The sequence below is a fragment of the Mytilus californianus genome, unplaced genomic scaffold (genome assembly GCF_021869535.1).
Source record: "Mytilus californianus isolate M0D057914Y unplaced genomic scaffold, xbMytCali1.0.p SCAF_16, whole genome shotgun sequence".
Classification (NCBI taxonomy): Eukaryota; Metazoa; Mollusca; class Bivalvia; order Mytilida; family Mytilidae; genus Mytilus; species Mytilus californianus.
Window position 1 is genome coordinate 1,688,890 of NW_026262648.1, and position 26,933 is coordinate 1,715,822.

Genomic DNA, 26,933 nt, shown 5'->3' on the forward strand with positions numbered 1-26,933 from the left:
TTGCGGGCTGCGGGTTGCGGGCTGCAGGCTGCGGGCTGCTCTATTTCATTAAATTACAAAGTTACATAAAAATCGAAATACTAATTTTCCTTTACAGGTTAAAAGTTAACGAAGAGCTCTGGCATGAGCGTATGATACGCCTGTCGCTTTATCGATGAATAAAGTTCCATAACTTCTCAATGTCATATCAGAAATTTATAAAAACTAAAGGGAGGTTATTTCAATAGATATAAACCAGTCACCAAAGTTTCATGAAAACTGCTCAAAACATTTCATAGTAAGATAAAATCTTAGCAATCTTTGGACACTTTTAAATTACCTGAATTATCAAAAAAATTCTGTTCAAGTATGATCATTATTTTCATTATCACACTTAATTCAGGGAAATTTTAAGAAAATTATGTAATTTCTTCCTGAAAAGTTACTTTTCATACACTTTAAATAGTGTCATTGCTTTGTGTGATTTTTCTAGAGCACTGGCCTGGCTGGTTAACAATTTTTACTTTTTATCAATTCTATAATAAGTGATATTTTTGGTTTTGATATTTTGTATTTATTTTCTGATATATTGGTATAATAAAAGACCAGCAATAAATCATTAAAAGTCTGTTGATAATAATACACATCCTTACACAATTTTTCGAAGTTTCACAAATAGAACCTTTTACCAGTATATACAGTGTTTTGATGTTTTTTTTTCTTCCCTATTTATTGTTCAACTGACTTATTAGATCGCAACCCGCAGCCCGCAACCCGTAGCCCGCAACCCGCAACCCGCAACCAGCAAAATATACACACTTAGAAAGAAATTGTATCCATCATCAAGGACTCTACATGTCATACATAATTTTTAAACTCTTGTGATATATAAATCGACATGACGCAGAGGGGAAGAGGGCAACACAATGCGCTCTGTCAAGAACAATAATTTTAAAAGAAGATGAAAAATATTTTATATATAATTTCATTACATGTATGAAATAGAACATGATTACAGGAGACTTTTTAAATTGTATACTAAATAAGTATAATTAAGGCAGATGTAATATCATGGGAAAAAGTTATTTACTGATTCTCTTAAATAGAAATAAAAAAAAACTCCTTTAACAAACTCAAACTTGACATAAGATAATATTTTTGTTAAAAAAATTAAAAAGTTATAACAAGCAAAATTAAATATACACAAAACAATGAAGATTTACATGATTTATGCAAAAAAACTGGACAATAGATAAATAAATTATATAGGTTTAGGATATGAGGGTGACGACTAACAATCATTTAATCAGTATGGTAAAAGAAAGCTGACCTATTAATTTTGATTTGCGAGCATTCAGAAAACATCGAACATATTCTAAAAATAACAAATCAGTTTTTGAAAAAAAGCAATTATTTATTCCCATATGTAGTTCACGCAGTGGAACGCTCTAAGTTAATATGTATTTCTTAGTTTTTGGTTTTATTATATTCATATGATGATGAAACTTTTCACGGTTTTTTTGTACGTATTAAATATCTCCAAGTCATATTTGACATATTAGTATACATTCAAACCTCTATATACATTGTACTAGATTACACGTTACACATACGCAAGTACACATTATTATATCTATATATATATATAGATCGCTGTCGTATACAACATATTCTCGTTATTTGTTTATATAGTTGAAAAGGTGGAATTTCTATAGTATATGACCTTGTTTGACAAATTCTACTACCAGTTAGCTATTTATTTATTCGGGTCAAAAGGTGGATCTTCTCGTTTATTTGTTTATCCAGGTTAACAACCCCCTTTGGTCAGCGAATTGAAAAAAATTGATTGTACATTACGAAATACAAGTGTTACTTATGTATAAAAAGTGTAAAGCACATTGGGATTACATTTACTAGTAGTTGAATCTTATAGGAAAAGGTTACCGTTATGTTACATCAACTCTATACCGCGTTAGACCTTACAACTGTGTTGACATTTTTACTTGTGTTAATTGTGAGTTATTTAATATGGAACTATTTTTTCACTGTCCAGCGAGTAAATATTCCGGGACCAGCACCTTGGCCTATAGTTGGAAACCTGCCACATATTGCGGGTACGCGAGATGTAGGAAAAAGATTGTTGGAGTTTAGGAAAAAATATGGCGACATGGTATTCCTTCGATTTGGTCCACAACCTATACTTGTGTGTTTTGGTTATAAGCTGGTTCGGGAAGTTTTGTTTGTCAATGGGGAACAAACCAAGTTCAGGCCGTCTTGGATGTATCTTATCAAAAAGTTCTTTCCGAAAATGACAGGTAAGGTAGACAAATCATGTTATATTATTGCAAAAATATATATCTAAATATTCCAAGACCAGCACCTTGGCCTATAGTTATGATAGTGAAAACCTCCCACAATGGGTTTTATAGGGACTATCACATAAATAGAACTTTGGACAACACTGTGACACACATGCACACTTTAAAAAAAAACGTGTAAGTCAAATTTCCTTTTTATTCAATTCCTATAGTCAGAACAAAACTTCCAAAAATAAATCTCTATATTTCGGAGAAAAATAAACTTAAAAAGACTGTTGACAAATTAATGATATCTTTACCATATGTTTTAAAGGTTCCATTTTAATGAAATATATTCAGTCAACAAAGTTGTTCTAAATTTTACCACTAAACTGAAAATCGAAATATTTCAAGTTCAACTGTTGTAAGGTCTCCGTGAATATGGAAAATTAACATTTTCTCCCTTCTTCCAACATTCCCCCCAACTCTTCACAACAGTTGAGTAATTTACATCAGCTAAAGTCTCGTACAACAATAATTATTTCACTATTTTATTGTCTATTAATGCATAATAATGACCGCTAGACCTACTAGTAATCCGACATTATATTCAATAATTAGACATTAGTTTCAGCAATGGCTAGATTACGTTTAATAAAGATTTAAAGATTTAGGACGAAATCTATTTAACATTGTTTAAACTGCCAGTCGTCTATTGTCACCAAGAATCGTTTATTCATTTTCCATCATTATTTTTGCAATCTACTGAGCTGAATCTCATGATGCTCGGAGACCAGCAGTCCATCAGCAGCTGTATCTACCAGGCGTTAGTAAATGAAAATAAAACGTTCTAAGGGTGTTTCCTAAAACAATTCTCTCTCTCTCTCTCTCTCTCTCTCTCTCTCTCTCTCTCTCTCTGAGCGATTTAGAGTTTTTCCTTTAATGGTGTTTGTTCATCTTTGAACCTCGTGTGTATAGTATCGACATTTCGGTTAAATGACTTGCTGTCTCGTTATCTTATGTGCACTGTTATCCTCTTAGCAAGTCCTATAGTAGCCATTAAAATGCTCCCCTCAGGACAAAAAAACTATCATACCAGCTTGAATAGATTGAAATTTCTTATGTTCCATTCGTCATGAAATGTTTGTGTAACAGGAATGTTCCATTCGTCGTGAAATGTTTGTGCTACAGGGATATGTTCCATTCGTCGTGAAATGTTTGTGTTACACTACAGGTATGTTCAATTCCTTGTGAAATGTTTGTGGAACAGGTATGTTCCATTTGTCGTGAAATGTTTATGTGACAGGTATGTTCCATTCGTCGTGAAATGTTTGTGTTACAGGTATGTTTCATTCGTCGTGAAATGTTTGTGTAACAGGTATGTTCCATTCGTCGTGAAATGTTTGTGTAACAGGTATGTTCCATTCGTCGTGAAATGTTTGTGTAACAGGTATGTTTCATTCGTCGTGAAATGTTTGTGTTACAGGTATGTTTCATTCGTCGTGAAATGTTTGTGTAACAGGTATGTTCCATTCGTCGTGAAATGTTTGTGTTACAGGGATGTTCCATTCCTCTTGAAATGTTTGTGTTATAGGTATGTTCCATTCGTCGTGAAATGTTTATGTGACAGGTATGTTCCATTCGTCGTGAAATGTTTGTGTTACAGGTATGTTCCATTCGTCGTGAACTGTTTGTGTAACAGGTATGTTCCATTCGTCGTGAAATGTTTGTGGTACAGGGATGTTCCATTCGTCGTGAAATGTTTGTGGTACAGGGATGTTCCATTCGTCGTGAAATGTTTGTGGTACAGGGATGTTCCATTCCTTTGAAATGTTTGTGTTACAGGGATATATTTCATTCGTCGTGAAACGTTTGTGTTACAGGTATGTTCCATTCGTCGTGAAACGTTTGTGTTACAGGTATATTCCATTCCTCGTGAAATGTTTGTGTTACAGGGATATGTTCCATTCGTCGTGAAATGTTTGTGTTACAGGTATATTCCATTCCTCCTGAAATGTTTATGTGACAGGTATGTTCCATTCCTCTTGAAATGTTTGTGTTTGAACATCAAACATTTTACCATAATTATAGACATGTAAAACATTTCTAAAAGCACATTACGTTTAACGTGGTGAATTTCAATTTTCAGTGATTGTTAACCATTTTTTTGAGTTGCACGTGACTCTTAGCGTTGAACGTGACGTTATGTGTGGTAAATACCAATTTTCAACATTTTTTTCAGGTGAATGTGCTACTTTATTCAAAATACAGTTGATAAAGAAACCCCTACTAAAATAATACTAATATATGGAATAATTGTGAATATCCTTTAAACAGGTATTTTCTTCAGCGATGGCAAAACATTGTCGGATGGACGAAAATTTACAATTGTTGCACTCAAAGATTTTGGAGTAGGTAAAAAGACGATAGATGAACGTATACACGAGGAAGTTCAATACCTTGTGGACGAATTCTCCAAAAATCCAGAAAAGCCTGTCGACGTATTCAAAGTATTTCCTATGGCTACTTCCAATATTATATCAAATATAATATTTGGATCAAGGTAATGGAAAAGAAAGGATGTGGTAGATCAATTCATAACACAAGTCACTACATGCACATAAAAAAACACAAAAGCAACGGATCAGCGCTTTGGTTGCTGTTCTTCATCTCAAGGTCGGATTGAGGCCTTCATCATGGGCGCAGGACATTTTAGCGAAAAATTTTGAACTACTAATGGACATTTTAGGGCAGACATTATAACCCATTTTATACTGCACTCGTTCTATTTGAGCAGTCAAAATGCGTTGACTATATATTGCTATGTCATATACAGACACTGACCCGATATCACTTTTCCTCATGAATATTTAAATAGAAGTTTCCGAAACTATATTTAATTATTCATACGACCTCTTCAACCTGTTCTTGTTTCCAATGTATACAATGAAGCGTGGAACGACCCAAAATTATTTCTTTTACAATTTTAGGAAAAACATATTTCACTTGTTAATATTTTTTGTTTGAAACCTATAAATCATTATGTTTTATGCTTATTGTTGATATTTTAGTCCATACTCAAACGAATTCGTTCACCATTGATTGCGGGTTTCAACAGGTAATGTACATTTCATTGCGTTGTCTATTTCTCCGTCTGATACCGGTATAAGGCCTTTTTAAAGGGGGATTTTTCCAATATTTAAATCAAATAAATAACATTTACACATTAAACAACAATTGAAAATGTTTTTTTCTAGATTGCAGTATAGAGACAATAATAGTGCATTGACTTGACATATCAAAGATATAAGGATTCGGCCCGAAACGGGGAAAAAGCTCGGCAGAGCGTCGCATTTCCCCGTTTCTAAGCCTCATCCTTATAATGGTTGATATGTCAAGTCAATGCACTATTATTGTCTATTTAGCGCAGGATTAATCCGGTCACATGCATTTTCGATGGGTAATTGTAATTTTACTTTTCGCTAAAATGGGTTAAAAATCTTGCGCTAAAATGGGTTATACTTTGGCGCTTAAACGTCAGATTTTTTTCGCTAAAATGTCCTATCAATGCGCTAAAATGTCACCACCGTTCATCATAGGGCAAAACTCTTAATAATGACACTATAGTGACCTCATAAACAGAATGAACAAATCAGAAAAAAGAACTGAACTATATCAGATATTAGTTAATCTCAAATTTCAAAATATCACCTATAGCAATTCCTTACTTTTAGGCACTTTTTTTTTACACCTTAAGGTTGACAAATTTGCACAAAATTGTTATTATTATTTTTTTAAAGAAGGTTTTAATTTTTTCGAAAATCAGTTAGAGTATTTTTGTGTTTGTTTATTTGCATGTTTGTTTCTTTTCTGGGAGATCGTCCATTCAATATAGCACGAACCATAAAGCGATAAACTTTATGTTTAATAAAAAAAAGAAATTTATTGATCATTCGACTTAAGGTTATTAAATTTTACTTATGGTTGTTTATAACAGGTTCAATTACGATGATGAAGAATTCAAGGAGATGTTATATCACATTTATTTCATATTCAAATCTGCTACCCTTGCTGCTCCTGAGAATTTCTTTCCAATAATTGATAAACTGAAACCATGGAATACGGTATGTACTTACGTAAAGGCAAAAATGAAATGCATTGATTGATTTTTTGTGTTTTAACGCCACTTTCAGCACTATTGGCTATTTCGTGGCGACCAGTATTTATGGAGGCATGCAGGAAGTCGGAGTGCCCTGAGTGAACCTCCGACCTTCTGAGATCCAAGTCAATTTAGGTTTGAGTCGAACGCAACTGCCACGTGCGGGGTTCGAACTCGCAACCTCGGTGCTGACAGCTAGGCAATTAATACAGAAGTTCAACAAGGCCACCGAATCCCCCGAAAATGAAAAACAATATTGCATCAAAATGTGAAGCGATGTCAAACTAGGTAGTCGAACATCAAATAGTATTCTTTGTTTTCTTGAGGAAAATTGATTTATTGTTGAAAAACAAACTGATTACACTCAAAATTTACAGATTGAAGCCAAACGTTTCTTTCAAGGAAATACAAATCCTTATTGTTCTGTCAAACGGAACGTCAACGCTCAGCTAGTATTTTTTTTTCTTTTTTGAACAGAGCACACAGGTTGCGGGACATATGGCAGCTGTCAGAACGTATGTGCGTTCCAGAGTGGATAAACAGCGAGATTCATTTGACCCAAATAATATTCGAAACTTTATTGACCTTTACCTGGATCAAGAGGGAAAACCAAATTCAAAAATATCAGGTTCTTAATTTTAAATTTTGCCATTAAAATATAACATGTACATGTGTCCAAGTACTCAGTTTGAAATTGTTGCATGGTACATAAGATTCCCATTAAATACTAACTAGGTTGAACAAGAATAAGAATATAGGAATATTGCTATGACCTAAACATTTTTTCCTAAAACGACAGCAGTACAATTTATGATACTTCCAAAATATATTTATAAATGAATATACATTATTCTCTTATACTGAGTTTTACTGTACGAACTGTTGTGCGTTTGTTTTTTCTACATTGGCTAGAGGTATAGGGGAGGGTTGAGATTTCAAAAAACATGTTTAACCCCGTCGCATTTTTGCGCCTGTCCCAAGTCAGGAGCCTCTGGCCTTTGTTAGTCTTGTATCGTTTTTAATTTTAGTTTCCTGTGTATAATTTGGAGTTTAGTATGACGTCCATTACCACTGAACTAGTATATATATTTGTTTAGGGGCCAGCTGAAGGACGCCTCCGGGTGCGGGAGTTTCTCGCTGCATTGAAGACCCATTGGTGGCCTTCGGCTGTTGTCTGTTCTATGGTCGGGTTGTTGTCTCTTTGACACATTCCCCATTTCTATTCTCAATTTTATTGTAATTCTTAGTTTCACCAAGAATGCTCAAAGCTAAACTATATGTCATAAACCCAGTTCTACTAAACCAATCCTCACATAACTATCTGCTTACCGCTAACATTAAATACTAGATTGAACGTGAAGTCAAGTAGACATCGGGCTTATGCTATCATTAATTACTATATTGAACGTGAAATCAGGTAGACATCGGGCTTGGCCTTTTTACTTTTTTGATTCGAGCATCACTTATAAGTCTTTTGTAGACGAAACGAGCATCTGGCGCTAAAATAATTAAGCCTGATATCTATATTGAGTATATTTATCGCTATCATTAAAATAACTAGGTTGAACGAGTTACTAAGTACATTTCGGACTTACCACTGTCATTAAATACTATGTTGAACGAGAAATCAAGTAGAAATCGGGTTTACCGCTATCATTAAATACTATGTTGAACGAGAAATCAAGTAGACACCAGGTTTACCGCTATCATTAAATACTATGTTGAACGAGAACTCAAGTAGACATTGGGTTTACCGCTATCATTAAATACTAACTAGGTTGAACAAGAATAAGAATATAGGAATATTGCTATGACCTAAACATTTTTTCCTAAAACGACAGCAGTACAATTTATGATACTTCCAAAATATATTTATAAATGAATATACATTGTAATTCTTAGTTTCAGTAAGAATGCTCAAAGCTAAACTATATGTCATAAGTTCATTCGAACATATGACGGTCTGAATGGGAGGGACTTAATTTATATGTTCTTTTATTATAATTCTTCTTTTTTTCGCCCATTATTTTCTCTGTTTTACATTTAAGAACGCCATTATTCTCTATTCTTGATATTTGTGGTCCATTTTTTATTATTCTTTATTTGTTTGCCCATACCTATTCTGTAAACCCTATACAGAACTTCGTGTATGCTTTAAGAAATAGATATAAACAGCATGGTTATAAACATCATAAGGAAACATGTATTTGAACTAATAGATTTAGTTAGTAGCAGATTCATTGATAGTTTTTGTTAAATTTATTCATTTGATGTGCAGAAATTGAGATTTGTCTTTCAACAGTGCTTTCTTTAAAGTATATAAATTGTGCAAATATTGCAAAAGTTATTGCAAGGGACTGCAGATATTGTTAAACTGTTATAGATAGACTCAAAACAAGATCTACAAAAAAAAATGAATTATTGTCCTGGTCTTCATTCTTTTTTGTTACTTTCTAGAGGTGTGCCTTAGACGAAGGTTTTATATATACTCCTAAATATATATACGAATATGTGAAAACTGTTGTTTCTTATTTGTGTTTGTAACTATGTATACTGTATTGTTTATTATATTTGTAAAAATAATATTATAATGATATTATATTATGCTCCTTGTTAGCCCAATTTATGAAAATAAAGCATCTATATCATATCAACATGGCATATTTTTTACCAGATTTCAGGTTCAGGATCATTGGAGCTTCTTGTACGCATAAAAGAAAATTCACAAAGCTTGTATTCGTCTTTGCATACGAAATTTATTCGTGTCTAAAAATCATTTTATTTCAAAATAATGTGGTAATTGATTTTTCTCTCGTTGATTTAATTTCTGTTCTTTTGTATGAATCAAATAAGAGAAAACGTAATTGAAGTCACATTGCGAAATAGGCGAATATATGTTACGGGCATGGACTTAAATGACTCATATAAAAATACAAGTACAACAAATGATAAACAGATTAGTATTGACCAAATACATTTTTTTCAGAGGACTTTCTCTTTCAAGTGATTGTAGACATCTACCAAGCAGGAACCAATACCACAGCTATCTCCCTTGTCTGGTGCATGTTGCACATGCTGAAATATCCGGAGGTTCAGAAAAAATGTAGAGATGAAGTCATGAAAGTGAGTTTCATCATATTCCAGGAGGCTTGATGAAAGGGTTACTATGGTGACCTTGATGTGTATCATTCTCTTTATTTTTTGTTTCATTATTATGTTTGTTTGTTTGTTTTTTTATGATTGTTTTTTTTTTTACACTTTTAATCCTCCAAGGATATGTATACTTAACTATTAAAATCCTTGCTTTAATCTATTTGTATCAGTATCAGGTTTGACATGTAATTGATTTATTGTGAAGAAATGAATGTAGATATTTTAAATTTTAAGCGATACGAAAGAAAAGGACGCAGTGCACTTTACTTACCGCTCAATATTTAGTATAAGTAATGGATTTCCAAAAAAAAAATGCTAAGAAGTAATGAAAAAGATATATCTTTTAAAAAATATATTGTGTAAATTATAATACCGATGCACGAAAATACAAATAGCCTATTATATTGTTGTAGGTTATTGGGGATGGTAGATTTCCAACTTCTAAGGACAAAGTCTCGCTTCCATACGTTATGGCTACAATACGGGAAGTTCAAAGACTTGCAGCTGTAGGTAGGTCTTTACGTGAATGTATTATTTTTTCTTAATGATTAGTCAATGCCAGGGTTGATTGGTGCAAAACATATGGTCGTTGACACTTCTCAGTCACTTCATTTGGTAAATGAAGACAACAGTAGTTCACTATTGTGTTCATCTCATAAAACAAATAAGAAGACAAATCATGGTTGCAATCAAAATCTGGGGGGATCGCATGAACTCAAAAAAGAGCGAGTGCGTCGACAGGGTAAGTGTTTCATGTTGTACATGTGCGTGCATCATCCACCGTGCGAATCCATACTCAGTCAAAATGTCATACTCGGGAATAGGACACAATCGATAAAATAACAAATTCGACGATGGATGTTTAACGTCTAGTGGCAAATTAAATGCATATTCAGGACGAGAACATATTGTGATATGAATATGAACTTTGCTTTGTACTAGACCTACACGCTTAAATGGACTTTTAACGTGATAGTTCACAAGGTAACAGTCAGCAGGAACACTTCTCAGCCTACCCGGACACACAAGGTAACATTCTGCAGGAACACTTGTCAGCCTTCCCGGACACAAAAGATAACAGACCGCAGGGACACTTGTCAGCCTACCGGGTCACACGAGGTAACAGTCAGCAGGAACACTTGTCAGCCTACCCGGACACTGACTCTGATCCGATCAGTCTTTGTTTTAACTTTTTTTTGCGGCGTGCTTAGTGGAGAATCAGCAAATACCCAATCTAATTAAAATATATATCTCTGATTTCGTTATACCCATATGAGTAACTTAAACGGAGTTACGATTGATCGATCAATCAATATTTTAATTAGAATAAGATTGAGCAAATACAAATGTTAAAGTCTTTTGGCTTTGCCATGGACCGGATTCGAACCCACGACCTCCCGCACTGGAGGCAAGCACGCTACCACGAGACGACCGAGGCGGTTCAGATTATAGACAATTGTTCTGGTATCGAAATATCTAAGACGAAAACACGTTGCCAGTGAGTTAAGACACACACATATCATATCGGTTGACATATTCGAGATGGTGACCGTAAAGCTTATGCAGCGTGCACAATCAGTACTTATATACTTGTGTTCGATCTTTCAATTGAGCATGTGGAATCGTAGTGTAAAGCGTAGAAAAATCATGGTTAAACCTATGCAGTGATGGCGTCTTTTTGGATGGGCAGGATGTAAAATTGGTCATCTATTTTTAGAAAATATTGTATAGTTACCAATGAAAAATTATCAAAGGAAAGAATCAAAAAGTATTCTTTAATAGATTTTCGTAACTTTTCTAACGAGTAGAAAGAAAAACAAAAAATATGATAAATATGTAATATGAGCATCGTTTTAAACACCAGAAGCCTCTGCTTCGGCAACCAAGTTTTCAGAAAGTCAAAGCCTATATATGCTTCGTTATGTCAAAGCCTACCTCTGCTTTGTTATGTCAAAGCCTACCTCTGTTTCGTAATGTCAAAGCCTACCTCTGCTTTGTTATGTCAAAGCCTACATCTGCTTCATTATGTCAAAGCCTACCTCTGCTTTGTAATTTGAAAGTCTACATCTGCTTCGTCATGTCAAAGCCTACTTTCTTCGTTATGTCAAAGCCTACATATGGTTCGTAATGTCAAAGCCTACATCTTCTTCGTTATGTCAAAGCCTACATCTGCTTCGTAATGTCAAAGCCTACATCTGCTTCTTTATGTCAAATCATACCTTTGCTGCGTTATGTCATCGCCTATATCTACTTCTTTATCTCAAAGACTACATCTGCTTCGTTATGTCAAAGCCTACCTCTGCTTCGCCATGTCAAAGCCTACCTCTGCTTCGTTATTTTAAAGCCTGTATCTTCCTCGTTATGTCAAACCCTACATCTGCTTCGTTATGTCAAAGACTACCTCTGCTTCGTTATGTCAAAGCCTGCATTTGCTTCGTTATGTCAAAGCCTACCTCTGTTTCGTTATGTCAAAACCTACATATGTTTCGTTAGGGAACGACCATTTAACTTTCTTGGGGGGAGGGGGGGGGGGGGGGGGGGGGGGAAGGGGCAGTATAGTTTTTTCCAAAAAAATATTCTGATCCCCAATTTGATGAAAAAAATATTGTGGTCAAGCAGATGACAAAAGAAAATGAAAATATTCTGAATCCAGATTTTCTACATACCTTATAGTGTTTTAAAATTTTGAAAAAAAATAATTTGATTGTTAGCGTCGACATATATTTTTCTGACTCAGACAAAAAAACCCATAACTCCTCTTGAAGTTAAATGGTTGCTCCCTTATGTCCAATCCTATGAATCAGTCTGTTCACATGTAAAACACGAACAAATTTCCTTTTACGCTGCTGTTCTAAAAACCTTAATGATTTTTAAGAATAATCATTATTGTAGCCTTTTCATTGCTACATGTATACAGGTATTTGTTCATTGCTACATGTATACAGGTATTTTTTTCATTGCTACATGTATTCAGGTATTTTCATTGCTACATGTATCCAGGTATTTTAATTTTCTTTCAGCTCCAGTTGCCACACCTCATGCATTACTAGAAGACACGTACATCGATGGTAAACTCGTACCGAAACATACTGTAATATTGTGTCATTTGATGTCTGTGCTTTACGATCCTACCGAATGGCAAGAATCAGAAAAGTTTCGGCCTGAAAGGTTTCTAGGAGAAAAGGGAGAGCTGATTAAACCCGAGGCTTTTTGTCCGTTCTCCATGGGTAAGCGTTTGTACTAACCATTACAGTATAATTTTAGCTCAATTTTTCTTATCAATTGCTATATTCTTCCGTACGTTCCTCATTTTATCTACAAAAATGTAATTTGCATTAATATTGTTGTTATACAAGCACATATTAATTTGGAATAATGGTCAACAGACATAAATGTAATGGGAATTGTATGTGTTTGCTTTTGTAGAGTGCCATCTTATAAAAAGATACTACCCCTAAAATGTTGGCCTGTAAATGTAATTATGTCATTTTGTGTTGCAGTTTTGTTCTGGATAAAAAAAATATCCATAATTGCACAGCTTACTACTTGGTTGCAGCATATCTTGATTTGAGTGTACATAATATATCACGGTCCTACTTGTCCATTTCAGTTTTGTTTAGGCAACTTTTTCATCTATGACACATACTTTTTTTCATAGCATAAAAATGCATGTAATTTGCATTGCAAAAGCATAAATTAGATGGTATTTTCTTGGTCAGTGAAGAGTGGATTCATAAAACATTTTTCTACGGAATCGAGGAATCGTTTTAATTTCAAAAATGCACGATTGCAATTGTTACTTATTAGTTAACACTATTTTCAAATGTTACAAGTTATTTCATGATAGACCACCATAGATGTCTACCTTCAAATATAAATAACAATGTATAATGCCATTTAAAAATATTAGAAATCCTTACTTTGTGTAGGCACCTCGTATGTTTATTGTTTGTACTAATAATTTATTTATCATTTTCTACACCTAGGGCCCAGGACATGCATTGGACAACAGTTAGCTTCAAACGAAGTCTTCTTATTTTTCACTTCATTCCTTCAGCGGTTCAACTTCACCAAAGTTAACAAAGATGATTTTTTGTCTTCAAACGGAGAACATACAGGTGTGACTCGTCAACCAGACCCATTTCAGATGTGTTTTAAACCTATCTAACATTCAATAGTTGGTACATTCTTCATTTCAAGAGTTTAGATTAGTCTATTAACATGAGTCAGTAGTTTCTGTGTGACTTTTCATCTTCATGAATGTATTTAGCCAACAACAAAAATATGCATCACGTTATGATAGTCTGCTGCTTCACGTAGATTAATGTAGATCTTGTTTGATCAAAATGGCATTGTTATCTATAGCAACAAAAGTTTTTTAATTACAGTACTGTAATTTGATAAGAGGACTGTAGCTAACTTAAGACTTTAGACAGTGGTTAATATAGGGACAATGTAATCCTTTATGAAGTATATTACATAATGTGCCAATTTAAATCGGATCTATATTTTATTCCTGTAGAAATATAGATATAGAAATTTAGAAAATAATATATATCTTAAATGTCTCTCTAATTCGCAGTTATAAAGACATCGGTGTTTTTCGAACGTCACCGATGAGTCTTCTTTAGACGAAATGCGTGTCTGGCGTACACATCTATAAATCTGGTATCCAGATACATGATTTTTTGTAAAGCCATCTCATATGCTTTAATCTAAAGTACGCATGGTTATGGTACTAAGTCAGTGATATTTGTATTTAATTTTATGGTATAATTAAAATGTACAGAATGGATTTACTACTATTTTCTTGTGTTGTTTAACAGACTAGTATATACGATTGATTGATTGTTGGTTAATTAACGTCCAGTGTCTAGTATATACGATTGATTGATTGTTGGTTGTTGGTAACTTAACGTCCAGTGTCTAGTATATACGATTGATTGATTGTAAGTTGCTTGACGTCCAGTGTCTAGTATAAACGATTGATTGATTTTTGGTTACTTAACGTCCAGTGTCTAGTATATACGATTGATTGATTGTAAGTTGCTTAACGTCCAGCGTCTAGTATATACGATTGATTGATTGTTGGTTGCTTAACGTCCAGTGTCCAGTAAATACGATTGATTGATTGTTGGTTGCTTAACGTCCAGTGTCTAGTATATACGCTTGATTGATTGTTGGTTGCTTAACGTCCAGTGTCTAGTATATACGATTGATTGATTGTTGGTTGTTTAACGTCCAGTGTCTAGTATGTATAGATTATAACATGCCCTTTTCCATATTGGCCCTGGTATCATCCCGAGACTCCCATATCGGCCTCGAGGCTTTAGCCGAGGGCCGATATGGGTCGAGGGATGATACCAGGGCCAATATGGAAAAGACATGTTATAATCTATTTATCACATATTTAAGTTCTGCAGAAAAGAGAAAAAAGTTCAATTATAACAATTTAATGAAATATAACAGGTAAAATCTTAAAAATTTTATCACAAAAGTTTTATCACATTTTTAAATTTAGTTTTTATCATTTACACTATAGAAATTTATTGTCACATTTCCACTTATTTCGGAATCAGGGCACATTTGCTCTACAAAGTCTGCCGTATCGCTTTCCTCCACTGCGATGTATAAACGAGCAACGTTATTGTTCGCCATTGTCGTTAAGGACGCAATGACGTCACGTCATTTGGAATCAGGGCACAATAACCAATAACCTCTTTTGCCCCGGGCAATTTTGAGGTTATTACATATGCAAAACCCAACGTATTCGTAACAAATATGTGATAAATACGATTACGTCCAGTGTCTAGTATATACGATTGATTGATTGTTGGTTGCTTAACGTCCAGTGTCTGGTATATACGATTGATTGATTGTTGTTTGTTGGTTACTTAACGTCCAGTGCCTAGTATATACGATTGATTGATTGTTGGTTACTTAACGTCCAGTGTCTAGTATATACGATTGATTGATTGTTGGTTGCTTAACTCCAGTGTCTAGTATATACGATTGATTGATTGTTGGTTACTAAACGTCCAGTGTCTAGTATTTACGATTGATTGATTGTTGGTTACTTTACGTCCAGTGTCTAGTATATACGATTGATTGATTGTTGGTTACTTAACGTCCAGTGTCTAGTATATACGATTGATTGATTGTTGGTTACTTAACGTTCAGTGTCTAGTATATACGAGTTTATATAATCTTTATTGCAAAATTACACCCATAAGGGTCAAGCAATACAAACAAACAATTATACATTTTAAATACAATGTAATACAATGTAATACAATACAATATAATAGGACATATTTTAAGAGTTCAATTATAAATTTATGTAAAAAACACAATCATAAGCTTGTCTGACATGGGTCTGACCCCCTCAGTTCTAAAGGCTGCTTGATAAAGACTCTAATATGACAAACAAGTTCAGGGATGGGGTTTAGAATGTGCTTTAGTTTATTAAATGCATCAAGATGTTGAAATAATGGTACATAGTCTTTTAGATAAGCAAAAAAATAGAACGCAATAATATGTTAATGTCACAATACAAAAAGAAATGAAATTCGTCATCTAGGACTCCACATTTTTTACATAATCCTTGTGCTTTTGGAATGTTTCTGTACCTTCCCAATTCAATGCCTAGGGAATGATCACTGAGTCTAAATTTTGAGAGAAACTGCCTATGTATAAAATTATTTCAATTTAAATATTCCTCAGACTGACAATTAGTTTTTAATTTCCCATAGAGACAAAGTTTGGATGAGGAATCCAATTTTGAAAGTTTATTTAAAGTAGTTTTTTCATATTCCTCTGAAACACACTTTTTAATATTACATTTTAACACGTTTTTTGATTGTTTAAAAGGTACATTAATATTAGAGTAATTTTCTGGGTTTATTTTCATATCTTTAAAAATTTTATCTGCAAATGAGTACCAAGAATAAATTCCTGCGGAATGTAAATTTATGTTTGTTTGTAGAGATTCTTTAACCAGGGGATTAAAATGTTTGCGTTTTTATATAAGAGTCCAAATAAAATATACCTAATTCTGATCTAGCACCTATGTTAGTGGCTGTCGTTTTCAGTCCTAATACTGCTTTACAAAATTTAGAATGAACCTTCTCAAAAGGATATTTTTCTGCTAATGCAAAAGTATCACAAAAAGTATTATTTACAGCAGCTCTATTAGATGCCCTAAAAGCTGACTGAAAATTATCCATAAACCAAATTTCAGAGTTGTATGTCAAAATATGTCTTATAAGAGTATCAAATAATTTACATGACAAATAAGTGGGAACAAAATTAAAATTGGACATATATTTTCTCAATAAAAATAAAACTTTAATACCTTTTTTAGACAGCCCTTCAGTAGTTTTTGTAAAATTTCTCCTATAGTTAATAATATTCCCTAGAAGTTTAAAGTCCTTAACTTCAGTCAAATATTTATCATTGAACAAGAGGGGTGGGGATTGTTTATAAATATTCTGAAAAACTAGAATTTTAGTCTTGTTTATTTGTTTAAATTTTTATTGGTAACTGTCATATATGACTTTTCAAAATTTGATAAACATAGTTAAACTACGATTACAAAGTTCCCCCTATCTCAATTGATCTTAACAGTTATTGAAGTGGATTAGGAACCCCTTTCATAAATGGCTGCATCCGCCCCTGCCAAGAATTTTGTTATTGTGTTTGTGGTGGTAGGGGTCGTACATTTGTGTTTTTTAGTCAAAAATACAATAATATTTTATAAATTGTATGCGTCAGAAACGCTTACCTGAATTAATCTTCATCACAAACACCCAATATTTGAAAGCCAAGGATGTATATCATTAAGTATCTAAACACGTGGAGACCAAACTGGACCAAAAAAAAAAATAACCAAACCAAACCCATCTAAGGTTAACTTTGCACGAGGGAGTTGAAAACTTAGTTTCTTTATCAATCATATTTTCTAAACGGACAATTTTAGAAAGTTGTGATATAAATTATATCATTAACAAAGCTCTGATTACTGTGCTGATGATACCCGCCGCGGGGGAGGGGCAAATATACTGAACTGCGGCCAAGCTTAGCGAAAGGTCGTGCAACATAATCAGTCAAACAAACTTTATTAGATTAACTCGTTAAGGAACGATCGTTTTCATTGGTCAATTCAAACCTTCGACCTCACACCTGCGAAAATAGAACACGCGTACTATAAAGCTGAATGGACTGATCAGTATTCACGTAGCCGGTCAAGGTCGTTAAAAACTTCCATCGTCGTATTCACGTACATGTATTAGCACATACTTACAACTTCTCGTCCAATCAAATTGCTTATATTTGCCTTCTAATTTTCATAGTACATACTTTTCCCGTGTACTAAGTAACTACGCATGAATGACCACAAGGGTAAGATTTCATTGTATCGTAATCAAGATATTTAAAACAAAAATTGCCACTGGCTATTTTGAAATAAAATGCTGTGTTCCAAATTAAATTAAATAGTTTGTAATTAGTTTTCACGTTGATTTTTAAATATTCTCTTATTAAAATCTTTGGATCTAAAAAATGTTTTTGACAATTGCAAATTTCTTTCATTTAAATAAAGGGTAATACATATGGTTCTTTATACCTTGATTAGAGTACAACGATATCTTAAAATTATGATAATGTATCATCCATGCAATTACTTTGTACACAAAAAGTGTGTACTATGAAACCTTGTGAAGGGGAAATTAAAGCAACTTGGTGATAATTTTTTAAACTTTCTTAAAGAAGGTGATCTATTTCGTCATGAATTGATTGATTTATTGATTATCGGTTGCTTAATTTCCAGTGGCAAATATTTCATGCATGTTCAGGACGATGTCATGAATTGAAAAACTGTGATTATGTCTGAAGATAATGTGCCAATTATATATATATATATATATAAACATGTTCTGATAAATCTTTTAGTTTTTACTTTGAAATAATAAAAAAAAAAAAAAAAACCACAAAAACTATAATCTGTGATCTATTGGTAGTTGCTTTTTAATGCCTATCTGCTAGACTATATCTATGGGGACAAACTATCTATATGTTTCAAATTTATCATAGCTTTAGTTTTACTGTGAAATTAAAAAATGTTTTCAAAACATGTAAAGCTTCCACTGCAATTTAATTATTGCCTGCTTTTGGTCAATTTATTTGGTCATCTTACCATGTAAGAAGAACATGTATAGTAAAACACCGCTTTATATCAATATACATACTTACACCAGCAGCTACCATCTTTTCATTCTGGAGTCAAGGGCCTTTTGGAATAACATATTTTACAATGATACTAGTGAGTAGATTTACAAAACTTCGTTAATGAGCTCCGTTTTACAAACACCTGTGATACAAGTAGTCAGCCAAAATAAACTATCAATAGACCAATTAAAAGATTACTCGAGTTGTAAATATGTGCTAAATTGGATAGTCTATGAAAAGGTATATACTATGAAATTAAGAGCTCGGGGCAAGCCCTTCGCTCTAAATTTCATAGTATATACCTTTTTATAGACTAACCTAGACTTAGATACAATACAAAGGTAACAAAGAAACAGGCCGGTAACAACCGTTGCCGGATAGTTTTTCTGCACGAGTAGTCAGGTGAAGGTCCGAGGCGATAGCCGAGGACCTTGACCTGACTACGAGTGCAGAAAAACTATTCGGCAGTTTGTTTCCGGCCTGTTTTTTTGTTACCTTTGTTTTGTATCTGACTTGTACGACGTTTCAAGAAAGAAGTAGTACATTTTGCATGTAGAAGAGGTATCAAAATTTAACAGATTCAAAATTTAAATGGCCATATACCAGTTAATATAAGTTACAGTAAGACAGTTCAAACAAACTTTTTTTTCACTTCCCTTCAGCCTATATTTTTTTCTAAAGAAATTCAAGAATCTAATAATGCATCTTCGCAAGTAAGTAATGTATGAAAAAGATTTCAGAGGTAAGCAAGCTAACATTTGATTTTTATTTGGGGGAAAACGGAAAGGGGGGGGGGGGGTTAAAATAAATTTAAAATAAACAGGCTCGATTCTTTTTTGTTGAAAACATGCAGGATATGTCATTCCATTCCCCCATTCCGCCTTAAAAAATAATAAAAATCGTACGTTTGCTCCCAAATATATAAATTCAATAACAATATAAAAAGAATGAATTTCCTATTTCATTAGTGAATGAAATGGTACGAAAAAATCGATTTTGTCTTGTTAAAATCACCCATATATAGGCATATATTTTGGATTTAAAAAAAAAATTATGCTTATAGGTTTTTATATATGTCTCTTATAGTGTTGGTCAGGATCAAACACATGTCACAATATGATCCAATCGCAGCTTGCCGTCCAAAATTAGTGACATAAGTTGAATGATTTTCTTCAAGATTTGCTGCCTATTTGAACATGTATTACACGGACACTTTTTATTTATAGGATCAATCGTGCATTGGTGAGTTGATAGGGATTTTATCTTTTGATTAGATTTGATTTTTTTATATATATTTCCTGTCTTTTTTATTGAAATATAAACGTCGGTACCAGCATTTCTTTACTTTCAGCATTGTCCAGAATACTATTCATGTCCATATATTGAAAAAAAAATACATTTACGGACCGACCATTTAGCTTCAAAAGGGGGTAAGTTTTTTTTCTGAGTAAGAAAATGATTTAGTTTATCAACGCTATCACCCAAATATTTTTTTCCGAAATTAGCGCCATTATATACGGTATTCGGAAAATCAGGAATCAGAACATTATTTTGTCATCTGATTGACCACAATATATTTTTTTCTCATAAGATTGGGGATCAGAATATTTTTTTAGGAAAAAACATAAACTCCCCTTTTGAAGTTAAATGGTCAATCCCTTAGTGTACTGATATGAATAGTAATATACTGGAATTGTTTGAAAAAAATATAGTTATTGATGCCAACGTAAATATTTTAATGAAAAAGACAAGAAATATGTCGGTGAAACAAAAAGTTCAAATCTAATTGAAATTTAAAGTGCCCATGAACTCACTGATCATGCACGAGTGATTCTATTCATAAAAAGTGTCCGTGTAACAACTAAAAAGTGTCCGTGTATCATCTAAAAAGTGTCCGTGTAACACCCGTTAAAGTACTGTTTTTCTATAGCTCTGCTGGGGGCAAAGTCGTACAAGATTGTGTTCTTGATTATCCCATGGCAATTCTAGCTTTTATACATGTGCATGTAAAATTTTAAACTTTAATCTTAACAGTCACGTCGAAATATTTAATTCAACTGTCTCCTCTCAATTGGTTCCGGATTAAGGGAGCTACCATTTTATTTTGATTGGGGGTGGGGGACTTGGATGAAACATTTGTCCTGCATTTTTTTAGTTGTTATCTCTGTCCTGTCTTTCTATTTTTCAGTCTGTTAGGTCCTGACTATATTTATTAGTTTATCCTGATTTTTTTACATAAATCGTCATCCTGCCTTTTTTTTGTCAAGTTGCTCACCCTGCCTTATCTTTTATTCAATGGACTTGATGAATTAACGTTGTACTTGAAATGAAACTACAAAAATAACCAAATTACATACTAAAGATATTGCTCGATTTTTATAGTAAATGGGTTTGTGTTATAAACTGTCATGTTCATTATTCATATTCTTTCATAAGTTTTAGGATAGTGTGATTTTTTTTCTGATTTAGTTTACTTGATTATGAAAAAAAAATCCCGAAATTCTAAGTAAATTCAGAACATGTAACCAGCCATGCTTTGTATAGAGAAAAAATGGAGATGGCAAACCATGGCACAGTGGAAGGAAATGTACTTTATAAACTCCAGCGATATACTTTCTTAATTTATAATTAACTGTTTTGCTATCCTCGGTTGAAAATTATATATTGTAAATATTTTATAGTTGCATAGAAAACAATCAGTTTTAAACAGTGTGGTTATTCACTAAATGTATTGATAAAAGGTGACTCCATTTTTGTACATACTTTTACAGTATTAATTTCTTAATATTTCGTTTATAAGTTTATCATACATGTATGATTTTGTATTTCATTTTAATACACACGCATGCCACACGTTACTTTGGCGGATAGTTCAACAATGTTATGCAAAGCTCTATTCTTACGGTATGAAATTAAAGGATAAATTTTCAACCAATTAAAATCGAAAACAGTACATTTATATAGTTCCTTATAAACTACGACATTTCTCACAAGTATTTATTTATTTTTTAGTTCCACACATGCAAAAATAAAATCTTCGCCGATGAAACATTTCAAACCTTTTTACACCAACATGCCTTCACTGAATTCATTTGAATTTCGTGGTGACCATGATAGTACATTGCATAGTACATCTATATTCACGTGCACACATGATACGATCTTTCGGGGACAATTTGCTCGTTTATGACACGTCATTTCTGAATGACCAAACGCTTAGCTACTTTATTTTCGTTTTATAGCATGAAAACAATAAAAGAGGAATGTGCAACCCATCATAAATTTGAAATGGATCAGTATTATGAGATCCTTATTATAAGTAACTACGACATTGTCAGGATAATAAACTAGCGTCAATATGAAAGAAATTAAAGTGGTTCATACATTCATCCGTATAATAGCGGCACATGTATTTTATTTTATCCTTATATTTTTCATAGTGCGGTACAAGTGCTGCATGCATAAAGAATATTACTTAACACAAATTATTAGTATAATATTTCGACCCCACTATTTGAAATTCACAAAATACTTATTTAATTATTTCGACCAAAAATCATTGTTTTTTACGTTCGTAGTAACGTAGTACATTCCATTGTCGGTCACCTGTGTCAATTCACGTGCACACTACAATTGTTGTTGTCTTTAAATCTTTCGGCCAATGAAATGAGACGTTACAAGTTGTTTGTTTGTGATACGCCAGAATGTTATCAATGAATTATCAATCGCTAAACTTGACTGCATTTCAGTGTTTTTTTAGTTCACCGGCAGCACCAGCGACCCTAGTGCTATAAATATGGAAATAACACTTTATAGATTTTATGCGTCTGAAGAGCTTTATTTCTAGATTAACCATCTGCAGGAACGCTCAATGCAAAATAATTGAAAGCCAGGTATGTATAAGTACCGAAACACTGAAGAGCTATATGACAAAAAAATAAACCTAAAAATAATAGCCATCAAAAGTCAACTTTGCCTGAAAGAGTAAAATCGTGCATGAATCAAGTATGATAAACCAAAAACAAATTGAAGACCCTATGATACTTTACAGCAAAAAATGGAAACCTTTTAGCATTTATAATTTATACCAATCATCCGAGCATCATTATCACGAAAAGCTTAGGGCTCTTTAAAACAGAACTTGATTGATAAACTTGAGAATATCCAGTGTGATGCTCCGCGTTCTATTGCAAGTTACTAAACCCACTAGAATTTATAAATTATCTGTATGTATTGTTATGTGATAATCTATTAAAATAAATATTGTTTAAAAGAGAGGCTAAAGATACCAAATGGACATTCAAACTCCTACGTTGAAAATAAAACGTCATGGCAAAAACAAAAGAAAACGACACAAGCTCTGGAATATAGTATCAACTAGGAGATGTTTACTCAATATATATATATATATAGAAGTCTAAATTGAAAACAACGTTCAAACCTATGATTGCGTTGGATAAAAACCGCAATTTCTATACGTGTGCATGCAAAACAAATTTCTTGTTAGAGGGGTCTAAATACAGCACAGACAACATTTTCCAAAAGACCAAAAAAGTGAAAAAGTATATTTTAACAAAACGCATTTGACTAACAGGTCGAACAACAAATGTTCTTAAATCCTGCTGACTGCCATTGGCGATCACAAAATTAAGGTGTAATAAATGGATCTTAACTATATATATATATGTTTTTTCACTTTTTTGGTCTTTTGGAAAATGTTGTTTGTGCTGTATTTAGACCCCTCTGCAAAGAAATTTGTTTTGCATGCGCACGTTTGCGGTTTTTATCCAACGCAATCATAGGTTTGAATGTTGTTTTCAATTTAGACTTGTTTATATTTTTTCGTTTGGGCTTGTATTATATTTGCCTTCAGGTTTATATGATCCGGTACAACATCACCAAAAAATGACAATAAACGGACAAATGTAACTATAAATATTTCGGATAACAGATATCCTTCATCAGTATGAACACGATGTAAAATGAATCAGATCAATCTATTCTGATTATTAAACTATAGCAATCTTGAATTCTATACAATAAAAAAAAAGTGAAACAGTTTCACCCGAACATCATATGTAGAGACGCTAATAAATTTTTTCCAAAAAACGACTCAAAGACATGCCTAAAATGAAAATAGTAATTAGAGATATGAACTGGCACAACTCTAAAATTCCAAAATGACGTCAATTAAGATGTAACAACAACTGCGTGTAAATACATTCCCCAAAAAACAGCACTGATCGATATAAGCTGGTAAACAGATGCTGCGTATTTACCATCCCAAATAAATAGCAGTTTTATAATGAAAAGAAAAAATAATAGTAAATTTGGGATAAGGTTAAAAAATTGGACGTGGATGCGTACTTGTACATCCCTACCAAATGAAAAGAACCCTGGTGTTTAAACTAGAAAAATTCCAAAAGAATCCTTAAAACTGTAAGGGTCAAGTAAGAAAGCCGGAGTAACTGGAAACAAATGATGTCAGGAAAATGAGTGACTCATTCTATGTTTTTTCATTTATGCCCTCTGGGGAAACTTTCCTTAGCTTTCTTATCCAAAACCTTTCCCGAGCAAGTCTTTCGGCCCTTGACCAACCCTCGTTGTGGTCTATGATTGTGATTGTAAGGTTTTTGAGATCAGCTTGGGCGTGTCCAGGTGATCTCAAATGACGACTTACGGGGAGGTCGGGCTTGCAGGTGTAGTCACTTCGATGACCATTCATGCGTTTGTTGAATGGCTGTTCTGGCTCGCCAATATACTGCATGCCACATAGACACTGAAAAGAAGGTATACAACATTCTGTGTTTTGCAAGTTACATTGCAAAATATAGTGTACACAGACCCAGTGGAGTGGCAAGTAAATGTTTGAGTATTCAGTATTTGTTGGCAAGTCAGACATCGTATATATATATACCAGTATATATGCTGGAATGTGGCTACATAGAAATGCCTAACACTGATGTCGTGTATGTTTGTTCTTAAGCAACCCTCATTGTCAATTTCTAGACGTAAGTTAAGAAACCAGACAGACTTAAATGTGTCTGTGGTATCCTTTATTTCAAGTTCGATGGGATAAATGCGTTCAACATCGCCACCAAACTTTGAATTTGTTAGTGTCGGAGAGTGTCAACCTATATTGTTTGATGAAGAAATAAAAACATATCTTCTAAACGTAACAAATATGGTGCTATCAAACTAATTAAGCATTTTGATAATGGAAAGTGACTTAAATTGTATACATGTGCTCTAATAGATCTTCGGATTTTTTGAAGTATTTGATTCATACCTCCCCTAGAGTAGGTAGTATCACAGTAACTCAAAAGCCCGACTTTGACTGCTAATTAAATTGATGTGAATAGTTGTGAAAGAAGTTTCGTGGAGCACTTGATAGATCCAGCAATAACACGTTAGTTGTAAGGGCACTTATGTACTCTGACTATCTTTGGTTGAAATTTCAAAGGAAACATTGAACAGAGGAAACTGATTGTTCAGTAGCACCTCCTTTTTAAGTGTCGAGGCAGTAAATGTTGATTTTAATGCATTTTCAATACTTTATTTGTTTATTAAGCTTTTTTTTATGTAATGTGATTTACAAAGAAAAAGGATGTAGTTCGGGGCTTTTTCTGTTAGGAGTTTAAAACAGAAACTATCATTATAAAATGTGAATGTTGATAGACATATTGCCACGGACTGCCAACCAAGACAACAATTCTAATTTCATTGCTGCCAACTACTTTTGTTGTTCCATAGTGCAGACTACCCTCTTATATCAGAGAATCATCCACTTATGATAGTATTTTTAAGTCTAGACTCAAAAACTCAATAAGGAAATAGAATCGAAAGTGCCACTTTATTTTTCTGCTGGCACAATAATTGATATTTTAAACGCGTATGCTTAAGGCAAAAATGTAGTACATGTAGTAGTTAGAGAGGAGATCTTTTTAAATGCAATCTCACAGACTCGTGTAAGGGGACGACCATTTGATATTCTGGGGGGGGGGGGGGGGTGGGGGGCAGGAGGATTTGTTTTGGATCGGTTATTTATTTTTGTAAACTAAGAGGACAGATTATCTATTTTCTGCACTATTGCAGCAAGATTTTTCATTTTCATTAAAGCAAGGGACTGATTATTTATTTTCACAACTATATTTATAATATTCGAAAACATACAATTTTTAAATTATTTGTTTGTTATAAATAATTCATGTATAGTCAAGTCATTATGTACCATTTAATCAGAATTAATTATTATCCTCTGCAGAAATGAATCTTCTATATCCCCCAATGCATATACATGTATTGCATAAATACACAGTATTAAAGTTCGGTTGTAACTAAGGCTCTTTTAAAAGTATTGGCAAACATGTTTCGCCGAGCGGAGCGAGGCAAAAATTTTTTTTGAAGGGTTTTTGAACCGCTGAAGGCCCAAGAAGCTATAGAAATCATGATGCAAAATCATGCCTTCTGGGTGTTCCCCAGACCCTTTCTTGAACCGAAAATGCAAGTTCTGTTTTAATAGTTTTATGACAATATTTTGGTCTCAAAGCAAAATCACGTTATAGATTCAGTGTAAGACTTAAGTTTCTAGGAACAACATCAAAAGACAAATATGCATGATAAAGCAAAAATGTAATTCACATAGTTAAGTCTGTGGCTGCTATGTTTTTTTAAACTCATGATCAAGTTAATAATAAAATTACTAAATTACAAAATGAATGCAACACTAACAGAATACAGAAGGGCAATCAATGAACAAAAGACAAATAAATAAGAAACATTGATCCCGAAAAATCAGGGGCTACGTCTGAGGGAGAACAGAACTTGCTTCTTGCAAGGCACTCACGGTGAACACAATTTGATATGGAGACAAGCGTTTGGTTTTGAAATTTCCTACATGAGGCATTTGTCTCAATGTAGTTACGGCCCTGATTTAATAAAAGTGAGGTAAGTGTTCCTGAGACAATTAACCTCAAGTTAAATGAAACCAATTTTCTGACATTTCAAGTATATCTAAATAATATTTATACTTTTATTATTAAAAGATATGGGAAGTGTTTCCCGATTTTTTTTTGGAAAAAAGATGAATTTATGAAGAATCTGGTGCCATCTCATACTTT

At 33.3% G+C, this 26,933-nt stretch overlaps 1 protein-coding gene across 1 annotated transcript; it reads left to right on the forward strand.

The window, feature by feature from the left end:
- The first annotated feature begins 1,633 nt into the window (after positions 1 to 1,633).
- Positions 1,634 to 14,383, forward strand: LOC127726058 (cytochrome P450 2C9-like). Its single transcript, XM_052233398.1, has 8 exons — positions 1,634 to 2,294; positions 4,614 to 4,839; positions 6,274 to 6,400; positions 6,913 to 7,063; positions 9,422 to 9,558; positions 10,002 to 10,098; positions 12,609 to 12,815; positions 13,575 to 14,383. Exons 1-8 carry the CDS (start codon positions 1,928 to 1,930, stop codon positions 13,754 to 13,756), a joined length of 1,494 nt encoding a protein of 497 aa, XP_052089358.1. The 5' UTR covers positions 1,634 to 1,927; the 3' UTR covers positions 13,757 to 14,383.
- The last annotated feature ends 12,550 nt before the right edge of the window (positions 14,384 to 26,933 follow it).

Coding starts and splice junctions, on each gene's coding strand:
- LOC127726058 (XM_052233398.1), top strand. CDS start 1,928: ATGTTACATCAACTCTATACCGCGTTAGACCTTACAACTGTGTTGACA. Junction 4,840..6,273: donor AATATAATATTTGGATCAAG/GTAATGGAAAAG, acceptor TGTTTATAACAG/GTTCAATTACGATGATGAAG. Junction 9,559..10,001: donor GTAGAGATGAAGTCATGAAA/GTGAGTTTCATC, acceptor ATATTGTTGTAG/GTTATTGGGGATGGTAGATT.